The 10,493-nt window shown below is 52.6% G+C and overlaps 1 protein-coding gene across 2 annotated transcripts in view; it reads left to right on the top strand.

Moving 5' to 3' along the window:
- The first annotated feature begins 9,087 nt into the window (after positions 1 to 9,087).
- The window catches only part of EPHB3 (EPH receptor B3), a 50,284-nt gene continuing 48,878 nt past the window's right edge, over positions 9,088 to 10,493 (top strand). For both annotated transcript variants that reach the window (XM_038416213.2, XM_038416212.2), the window contains exon 1: positions 9,088 to 9,170. In XM_038416213.2, the coding sequence (XP_038272141.2) occupies positions 9,098 to 9,170 (73 nt within the window). In that variant the 5' untranslated portion in view covers positions 9,088 to 9,097. The remainder of the gene's footprint in view (positions 9,171 to 10,493) is intronic.

The raw sequence follows: 10,493 nt of genomic DNA, 5'->3' as shown, positions 1-10,493 counted from the left end.
ATCTGCATGGGCATATGGGTGGGCGAGTGGCAGTTGTGGGAGAACCACAGCATAAGATTTTAAACAGAGAGGACAGGAAATTCACTGAGAAGGCGTGTTTGCCAAGTGTCACTGGTCACACTGGCTGGGCGGTGCCAGGAGGCACGGGAATGTTTGCCAGACGGCGCTGGCTGTGTTTGCTGAGCGGTGCTGATGGCGTGGTCTGCGATTTGTTGGTGGTTTTGGCTGGATAATGTTAGCATCATTCGCCAGGCCACATTTGCTACATCTGTTGGACGTGATTTGGTTGGTCTTGATCCGCTAGGTGAAGCCCCAGGCTCCCTCCTCTCTGCTCGGCAAATTTGGATTTGCTTCACTGGGCTGCTAAGCCCACAGAAATCAGGTCTAAGGGCCATGATATTGCCTCAGGCACAGCACAGAATATTGGGAATGACAGGCAGCAACACAACCAGCCTGGAAAGGGGACAATCTGACATGGCAAAGGGGAACTGACGTCCCAGCCTGGAAGCACTGATGCTGCTCTGATGGAGGGACTAAGCGGGGCCTTTTGCTGCCTAGAGGTGGATGTATTTCCCACACCTTCCAGCTAGTGGAGCTAGGCTGCAGCTTCTGAGAGTTACCCTTCCGCCCCCCTCACCCCCCAACTCGACAGACCTGCAAAGTGTGAGGTGTTCCTCTTGCCCTGAATTCTCATGGCTCCACCCTCAAGGCTGCTCTTTGCTCTTTGAAACTGACATGGGAAAACAGGACATAATATCTATTGTTTGACATGGAAACTGACATAACATTTGTCAACTTCTGACCAAAAGCATTTGAGGTAGGAATAGAGGCGGGTGTCACCTAAAAATAGCAAATAAAGTTACATGGGGAAGTTTTGTGTGTGTGCATTCATGCGCGTGTGTATGTGTATGATACAATAGACAGGAGGGTCTGGATTTTCAAGGGTTTGGCATCCACACTTGGTTTTTGTTTCCCCCCTAAAGAGCTGAGATCACATTTAGGTCCCAAAGTAAGAGTCTGGTTTTCAACTGTGCTCAGCACCCCGCAGCTCCCGCTGTGAATCTCACAGCTGTGCTGAGTTTTCAAAAGAGCACTGCATCCAACATGCTGAGCTCTTCTGTGGGTCAAGCCACTTATTTCGGTGCCTAGATGGGAGCTGAGCGCTCTTACAAATCTGGACCGTAAAGCTAGGAGCAAAGACGGTATCAAGGAGTCACTGGAGTGATTGCACAATGAAGGTTGCAGCCAGACTTTCATTATAAGCCTTCAGATTTTGAATTAGGCAAAGCAATTTGTCTGCAAATATATGTGGTTAAAATAAGTGATTAAGAGAATTTTAATCCCGGGAACTTGAAAAGCAGGAGATTTAAAGAAACAAAACCCTTTTTTCGCAAAAAGAAAAGGAGTACTTGTGGCACCTTAGAGACTAACAAATTTATTTGAGCATAAGCTTTCGTGAGCTACAGCTCACTTCATCGGATGCATATGCATAGAGAGCTCTCCGCAGGACTGGATGGAGTGGGGTTCTTGCAAATAGGGCATCTGGGGAAAAAAGGGATGGATACATCCTTGTTGACATGGTTGCTTAAAGTTTTAATTGCCCAGTGATTAAAGTTTTAATTACTAAGCAATTAGCACTTGAAGTTGTAAGTGTTAAAGTGCTTACCTGCATCCTGGAGCTGGTGGGGCAGAGCAGGGTGAGTCATGAGAGAGTATTGAGGTGGAGGGGGATGGGAAGATGGAGAGGGAATTAATAATTTTATTAAGATGATGTTGAAGTAAAAAGAAAACGGTACAGAATTTAAGCATAAAAGTTTCTGATTATCAGGGAATAAGGTACAGATTATCAAGGGGTGTGAAATTTGGTTTAGCAACAGGTGGTGTAAGGAATACATAATCTGCAATCTCCCTGATTGGGGGTAAAAGTTTAACAGGTCAAAGTATAGACATTGAGATATGGGGGTATGTTGTTCATATAATGGCTGTGTTCAGGTGTGGAGTATAATGAGTGGATATGATGATGAGGATGGATTTACCCTCATGTGGTGGGATTTAATGTTCAGTGAGTTTATGGTTCCAGTTCATATGGTCATATGGAAAAAGTCTCTCAGTCCCTTTCCCATAGTTGATGCACCATGTCGTACTGGCTCACATAACATCCTAGATCCAATATTGCAAGTATCTAGCAGACCTGCTAAAGTCCAATGGAGCAGGACTCCCTCCTGCAGAGGGAGGTGTCGACTCGGGGTACAGCACAGTGGGCTCCTGGGAAAAGAAACTGGCAGGAGCCAAATAGCTGCTAAAACAATTATACCTGCTCTGGGAAAAACTTTGCATATCAGGCTGGAACTCAAGCTCTCAGGAGATAATGCACCAAGCTATTCATGTGATGCAGCAGAAGCCTGGCTTCAGAGTAATTCAGCTTATTTAAAAACCAAAGAAATTCCCAAACAAAAAACTTTAAGCTGCAGTAAAAGTTGCTATGTGCAACTGAAATGTAGACAAGCCATTCAGTGCATTGGTGTAAATGTGTATTATGTAGAGCTGGGTGAATCACTGATTTTTTTGATTCGGTGGCTGGTCTAAAAAGTGTGTGTGTGGGGGGGGGGGGGAATTCAGTTTGGGTTGAACCGAATCTGAAACTTTTCAGAATTTTCAGTCAATTGCAATGTCTGTTTGGGGGCCTGTTCCAGAGTGAGGATTCACACCCAGGTCTCCTACAACCTAGTCTAAGGCCCCAGGCATGGAGTTAAGAGTTGCCTCCACTGCTGGCTGTTTCGTGAATGGCAGAAACTATTCCTGTCAAATTTGCAAAGCATTTCAGGTCGACTGAAGCTGCATTTTTCAGCGAATAAATATTTTATCTGAAAAAATTCACCCCGCTTGGGTGTTACGGAAGCGTCTCGTAGTGACTTCAGAACTGCGTTCTAAATTGGGCTTAAAAAGGGGCATAATTGCTGGCTTTGCTCTAAAGGTAGGTGTTGATTGATGTGAAATTTCACAAGCGGTGAGGGGTTTTTTTTTGTCCTTTGAATTTTCTGTGTCACTTTTGTTTGGTTTCTCTTCATACATAGCTCAAAGGAAGTCTCTTAAATTGGGCTCTGGTTGAAATTTGTCATGGGCAGTCCTACTTCTCTGTGTTGACAGGTATCTCGTAAAAGACAAAAATTGGTAGAGAGGGGGATCCTGGTTAGCTCTGGTTCAACTGGTAGTTTTTATTTATAAAAATGTGGGATTTTACATCACTTTTTGCCATTATTCACAGTATAAGGGAAAGTTTGGGCTCTGTGCACACAAACTGGATTGAGTGGGACCAGGGCACATGCAAGCCGGAGTAGCTGATTGGGACTGACCACACATTAACCCTTCTCCCTCAGGAATGACTCATTTCTATCAGAATGTAGCCTATAACAGAGAAGGGTTAATGCACGGCTGCTGATGCTAGGAGCCATGTACAGCTGCTCATGGATCAAATATTCTGTCAGCACCTCCCCACCCATCTCACTGGGGTTTTCTCCCCTCCCCCCAGTTCCCTATTCTATGTGGAGGGAACCTACCAGCAGGGTTGTTACTGATGGTCCGTTTCCCAAGAACAGGGACTGGCAGATGCAGTTACTGAAGTGGCAGGCAGGCTACTTAGCAGTGGCTGGGGTTTGCCCGTTCCCTTGCAGTTATACTCGCCTGTCCTCTGCCGTTTTCCCACTAATGTCAACACTTAGCTCTCCTACAGCACCTCTCGTCCCTAGCTCTCAAAGCTGGGTCCGTATCCCTAGCCCCATTTACAGATGAGAAAGATGGAGCGCAGAGCGGGGAAGAGGTTATTCCCTGACGTCACCCTGCAAGATGTGTGAGCACCTAGACCAAAACCTCAGGTCTCTGGATGCCCAGCACTGTGCTGTAGCTGTCAAACCATGCTACTTCAAGAGCCCTCTTCTGGATTTCCAGCAATAGAAAGGAGCAGAGGGTGGTTGTACTCCACATTGAATGATTGGCTCTGTGAAGGACCACGCATGATGCAGGAATTTGGTCAGGACACTGGAGTTAACCTCCTTGAACTTGAACTTGATCTTTAATTACCACAAGTGGTCAGCATGTTTCATCTGAAAAACAGAAGCCCCTGGCCATCTAGTGTAACCTAGGAGTTTATGCCCAGTGAGCGAAGGACCCTTGATCGGTGTTTCCTGAATCAGGTCTTGTTCAAGGTTCTGCTGATGCATTATAGCAAGTGTGGCAAACGTGTGATCCTGTAGTTAAGGTTGAATTTCTGCTTCCATTCTAACCCCCCATCCTTCTAGTTGCTCATAACTTTCTTGAACAAATTCCTTTTGGGTTGAAATTTTCCAGCCTTGGTCTCAGCTCCGCAGGGAATTCGTTTGGAAAGTTTGATTAAAATAAGTTCAACCATTTTTGAGTTATTTAAGTGTGAATAAACAGTTTTCCCATATGTTCCAGTCAGAAACTTTGTGCTTGGGTAACTCAAACATCTGAAATTACAAAGTAATCTGGGTTTCTGCATCATTTTGAGATGTGCATTTCCAGCTGTCTGGGAAGCCACATGGCTCAGTATTGTAAAAGTGGAGTATTTACAGTTAGCAAGTTCGCACACATGCAATAGAATTTTTCTCTCCTTTTTTTCTATCATGGTCAATCTTTTGACCTCATCACCCAGGCCCTCCATGACACTGATCTTCCCCCTATGGATCGGACCGTCTCTCATAGTGCATTACTTAATGATGCCAGCCTCAGGACCCTGTTTGCTTCTCTGCCAGCTAGCTTTGCACTTCTTTCCACACCGCCCCATCTGCATGTAATGCTCAGCCAGCCTGCTACCCTCTCCTCTTTCAGTCCCCTCCATCTGACCTGCTTCTTCCAGGTCAAGTTGTTCAGGATAGATGGACAACGTGGCAGCCACTTCCTCCCTGAGCTACCATGAGGGAGTGGTCAAAACTGTTTCCATTGAAATTGTTTTTCCATGGATAATTGGGGTTTTGACCAAATTCATTTTTTGGTGAAAAGTTTTACTGTGTAAAAAAAAAAAAAATCAATTTTTCATTGAAAAACTGACTGCCTGAAAACCGAAAAATGTTGATTCTGAAATGCCAGTGCAGTGCCTCATGGGGGTTGTAGTTTGGGTGCCTCATTCCCCCATTCTCCTCTATGTACCAGACTCCCCAGCTGGACTTCATCTCCCATGATGCACTGCAGCCACCCAACGAACAAGAACACCATAGCAAGTGTGACAAACGTGTGCTGTCCTGTAGCTAAGGGGTATTCCAGCCTGATGGTTGTGTTTGTTCTCCTTGTCATTCCATGAGGAGAGAAGAGAAAGCCACAACACATGGGATCTGCCATGTCAAAGGGACAGTCACACCATTGTTTCAGCTCCCTGGAGCACTCTGGGTAATAAACAGGAAATGCTGAATACCAGACCTCCCTGTATGAATCAGGGGTGTTAAAATGCCAAAACCTGTGGGGCTGTGTGAGCATTTCACGCAGATACTCAGCTCATGTCCGAATCCCCATGGGTGACCAATGAAGAGACCCCAGGAATAACAGCCAGGCCAATTGGCGCACTGATTCATGAATATCTTTTCTCTAAGCTCTTCCTGTTTCCCTTTGCTCGATCAACTATACTTCTTAATCTTCGCTTCCACCCTCACTGCTGGTGCCACGGTAATAAGACTGTAAAATGCAACCGAGCCATTGCAACCGGGGGGACAACATGCCCTGTAGAGAACAGAGAGGGATTTGGACATTGATCAGCATCCTCTGCTGTACTTGATGCTGTCCACACACGCAGCAGGACACACTCCTCGCCTGGAGAGCTTAGACAGTGGCCCAGTCCAAGGCCCTCACTCCAGGGATGTGAAAGGCAATAAGACCCAAGCCCCTGCAGAGAAAGTGGCACCTGGGGACTGCTGTGCCATGTATCTGTTTTCTGTCTGGGTGCTAGACTCTTTGCAGCACAGGTGTCAGTCACCTGCCCAGTGGGGTGGCAGAGGCGGATCCTGGCTGTGTAGAATGGGAGCTTTCTATTTCTTCCAAGGATGTTTCTAACCCGAACGGTTGCGAAGAGTCTTCCATCCATGCCTTCTTGTAGCCCTGTGTGAGACACACAGAGACAAGGGAATTGCTCCCCCATACCAAAAAGTGGATGTTGACTCTTAAGCCTAAGGATGACCGGGGCCAGATTTTCCAGTAACAGGGGGGCTTAATTTGCATATGCAATTGCCATTGCAACCAAGTGCCATTGACTGCAGCAGCCTGGCACTGGCTGGAGGTGCAGTTACTGCCCGGGGGCTACATTCTGCTTTAGGCTAACCTTCCACTGATGCTGGCAAAGGATCTGAGGTGTGCCCAGCATTGCATAGGCCCAAAGTTTTGTAGCCCCTGCGTTCTAAGCAGCTGAGGGCAGCTCTGGTGGGTGAGGAGCTGCAGAGGAGAGGCTCACCCAGCCGTTCACTGCTGCCCCACTGGGGCTGGGGCTCTATTTCTGGGAAGCACTGGGTAAATTCACCCCCTGCCCTTCTTGGCCAGCGAGCTGGGCAATCCTCTGGCCTCCTAACAGAGTGGAGAGGTTGAGTTAAACCAGTCAGGCACAAACAGAAGCGAGATGAGCCCCAACTTCCATCGGAGGATGAGGAGAGGAAGAGGAGGGGCAAGTAGGATGCAGTTCCCATCCAGGGGGCAGATGGATCACTGCCACAGCAGACTGTAAAAGATCGGAAGCCCAACCATCTGTTTATTACCACACCCAGAGCACCTGGATAGGGCCCCACTGTGCATCATGCAAAGTCATGGCATAGGCAGTCCCTGCCTTGGAGAACTCACAGTCTAGGTTGCAGTTGGGGTAGGGGTAGCGGAGGAGAGCAGAAGGATATTGTTCTCCTTATAGGGGGATAACTTGCTGGAGGCAGCCTGACTGGAGGCATTGCTAGTTCTGTTCTTGGCTCTGACACTGACTCCCTGTCTGGCCTTGGGCAAGTCACGTCCCCCCTCTCAGTCTCAGCTTTCCCTTCTCCTGGAGAGGGACGCTGATCAAACCCAATTGCGTTGGGACTGGAGGCTTCACTATGAATTACTTTGACCATGGACAATTACAGCCAGTGAACAAGGGGGACAGGAGGTACCAAGGGGCTGGTTACAGCTCTCTGATTCTCTGCCCCTCTCCTGGTCCCAGTGCACTTTAGAGAAACCTGGAGGCTGCTCTTTCTTATGCCAGCTGGTGATGGCCCCTAAGGACCACTAGCTAGGGATAACCAGAGTGACTTGTGCTCCCTCCACTCACCCTGCACGAGGGGCTGCAGGGAGGGTGACACAGGATCCAGTTATGCCAGCTGCATGCCATCTGGGAACTCTCCTATGCCAGGAGAATCCCTAGCTAGACAGGCACAGCCCGTCTCCTCCCACTTTGTGCCAAGGGAGCAGAGCAGAGCAAAGGAGCTGCCCTGTAAAATGCTACAAAGTCTGGACATTTCTCCCGGGGGTCACACCAGGCCCAATGCCGCTGAGTGCTCCATGAAAGTGGGGAACCGACTCACTCCAGGAGTTCGGAGGCTCAGGGTCACTCCCTTTACACATTAGCTACATGTCCTTCAGCAGGCGTCCTTCAGCAGCCGAGGGACAGAGGAGACATCCTCTCAGCCCTAGCCCTGACTATAAGCTTTCTTGCCCTACGCTGCTGCAGTTCTCCAGGACTGGGCCAGTCGCAAGGCCCAGCATGGCAATGTGAAGCAGCAAGAAGGGGGGTGAGGTGAGGGCAACAGCAGAGTGGTAGGGAGGTGGGCAGAGGCACTCCAGTTGCATGCCAGCCTCAGGGGTGGGGTGAGCAGGGAGGAGTTGGTGAGTGTGGGTCCTGTAGACTCTGTACCTTTGATCTTAAAGGAACCTGGAGTCTTGGGACTAAGGGATTCATGGTGTGGGGCAGCCACTGGACACGCATCAGCCTTGTTTCCAGTGGGACTGAAGCCAGGCTGCCTTCAGGAAAGATGAGACCACCTGGGAACTAGGTGAGGAGACTGTGAAGGGGAGGAAGAATGTGGGGGCTGGGAGGGAGACTAAGGGGAGGAGGGTGCAGGGGAATATGGAGAGCAGATGGCAGACTGAGGGGGAATGGGAATGTGGGGGGCAGGAGGGAGTCTGATGGGATGCAGAGGGATATAGGGGGTAGGAGAAGACAAGGGGCAGGGCAACACCAGGTGGCAAAGCAAGGGGGGGGCCAGCTGCCGTGAAGGGAGAGAACTGGGGGAGCAAGCGGGGGCAGAGGAGGAGGTGGTTGTGGGGGGAGCCTGGGAGGTGGGGGGGATCAGGGACTGTAGGAGGTGCCTGGGTGGGGGCTGGGGGGCAAGGAGGAATCTGGCAGGAGCCTGGGATGGGGGGGGGGCTGTCGTGCTCCAGCACGTGGCGGATGGCGGGTTCCAACAGGGCCAAGCCCACGACGAATCCTTAATTTTAAGCCATTCTCGTGGCCCCCCATGGCTGGGGAGGGGGTGCAGGCCCTTTAAGAGGCCAGTTCCATTTGTGGCCGCTAGGTGGGGCGCTCTCCTCGCTCTGCCTCTAGCCGCTCAATGGGCGGGGACAGGGGCGGGGCCTGCTTCGAGTCGGCCCCGAGAGCCCTCCCCATCTAATTCATCTTTCCCTGACGCTCCGCCCCTCGGTTAAGCTCCGCCTCGTGGCTAGGGGCGGGGTTTAGCACCCCCCCCCCTCCCCCGACGCCCAATGGGCTGCGCGCTTGGCGTTGTTATGGGCGTGTCCCCCGCGCTGCGCTCCCGCTGAGTGCGGCATTTGGTTGCCAGGGGCGTGTCGAGAGGGTGACTGGCGGCGGGGCCCCGCCCCCCGTGGCTGAGCCGCGGCGGCGGAGCCGGAGCCCCCAGAGCTGGAGCGTGAGCGGCGGCGAGCGGAGCCGCGAGACCCCAGGGCAGCCGCAGCCGCGCCGGAGCCGATTCGCTTCGCGGAGCCCGGGACCACCCCCCCCCCCTCCCCGCACCGGAGCCCCCCCGGCCCCCCCCGACACCGGCGACCCGCCCGCCCGCCCGGGCCGCCCCGAGTCCGGGCACTGCCGCGCCGCCCGCCGGGGCCCCGGCCCCGCGCCCCCGCCATGGCCGCGGCGCCGCCGCTGCTGCCGGTGCTGCTGCTGCTGCTCCTGCCCGGCGGCCGCCGCGCCCTGGAAGGTGAGACCCGCCGGACCGTCCCGGGGCTGCGCCTCTCCCGCCCGGGGGGCGCTGATCCCCGGCCCGGGGTGGGGTGGGGGGAACCCCCGGGACGGACGGACGGACGGACTGACGGCTGCCCCGATCTCTCTGGGGCGCGGGACACCCCGACCGCTGAGTCCCCGTTCCCCTGCTGGAGCGGGCACCCTCCAGTGGTGTCCCCGGCACTGGCTGGGGGAGGGGGGGCGAGTGGGATCCCCCTCCCGGGCGTTGGCTGGGGTACCGAGACCCTCCCTCCTTGGCCCTGGCTGGGGTGACCCCCTTTCGGCGGGCGGGCAGCCCGGTGCCCGGCGTGTTGCACATCTGGAGGCGCTGGCACTGGGGCGAAGAATGGGGTGTTGCCGATGCGTGGGACCGGGGAATGCAGAGTTGCTGCCCCAAACGGCTCCGGGCCCACGGAAACCAGCACCGCTGGGCTGTGGGGGTCAGGGCACGGCTAGGGAGCGTGGCTTTGGGTCCCCCCCCCCCAAATGGGCTGCCCAGACCCTTGCAGAGGGAGACGGTCCAGCCCACCCTTGCCCATCAGCCACTTTCTGCGCCGTGGTGCTAGTCGCCTGCAGGGCGACGCAGCCGGTCTGCGTGGAGCGGGCTGGGGTGGCGAAGGCGTCCCCGTGGATATGAGGAGCATCTGCCCTTGAAGTGGTGGGGCGTCGCTGGGCCCAGAGAGATGCGGATTGTGGGAAGGGGTTCAAGAGGGCTTGGTGTCCGTGGTATGAACAGAAGAGCATCCATGGCGTGCTGAGATGGAGATTTGCAAGGGCACACGTGGAAGCTGGTTGTCAGAAACTCTTGTGGGAGGGGAGGGGGGGTTCCCTCAATTTTTTGTTTTTTTTTTCCCAATGAACAATCCTGTCTGAAAGTCAGGATTTCCTGCTGAAATTCCAGGGGCAGAGTGGGGTGTGGGAGAGGGAGAGTACTCACAACCTTGGACTCTACCTGGATTCTTCAAGTAGCCTGATCCGTGGTGAAACGTTTCAAAATGTTGGCATTGGATTCCCTGACCTTAGCCTTCAGAGTTAACATTTTGTTGAGCTGAGTGGGGGCAGCTGCTCTTTCTATGGACTGTTTCAGGCTGTCTGTTTGCAAATACAGGAAAAAGTGCTTCAGTGGTTACTCAGTTCATAGTCAGGGGTTTTTCTCCACAATCAAAAAGGCTAGAAATTGAAACTTTTTAAGTGAAAGGTTGGATGCTGCAGAAACTGATGAAGGCCATCAGAGAAGTACCTGGGGGTTGGACTGCTGCATCCTGGCTCCCTGGCTGAGACCAAATGGTGGTCACAAAGC

The sequence above is a fragment of the Dermochelys coriacea genome, chromosome 9 (genome assembly GCF_009764565.3).
Source record: "Dermochelys coriacea isolate rDerCor1 chromosome 9, rDerCor1.pri.v4, whole genome shotgun sequence".
NCBI lineage: Eukaryota > Metazoa > Chordata > Testudines > Dermochelyidae > Dermochelys > Dermochelys coriacea.
Note: the sequence above shows the minus strand (reverse complement) of the source record. Positions and strands in the feature narration are given on the sequence as shown.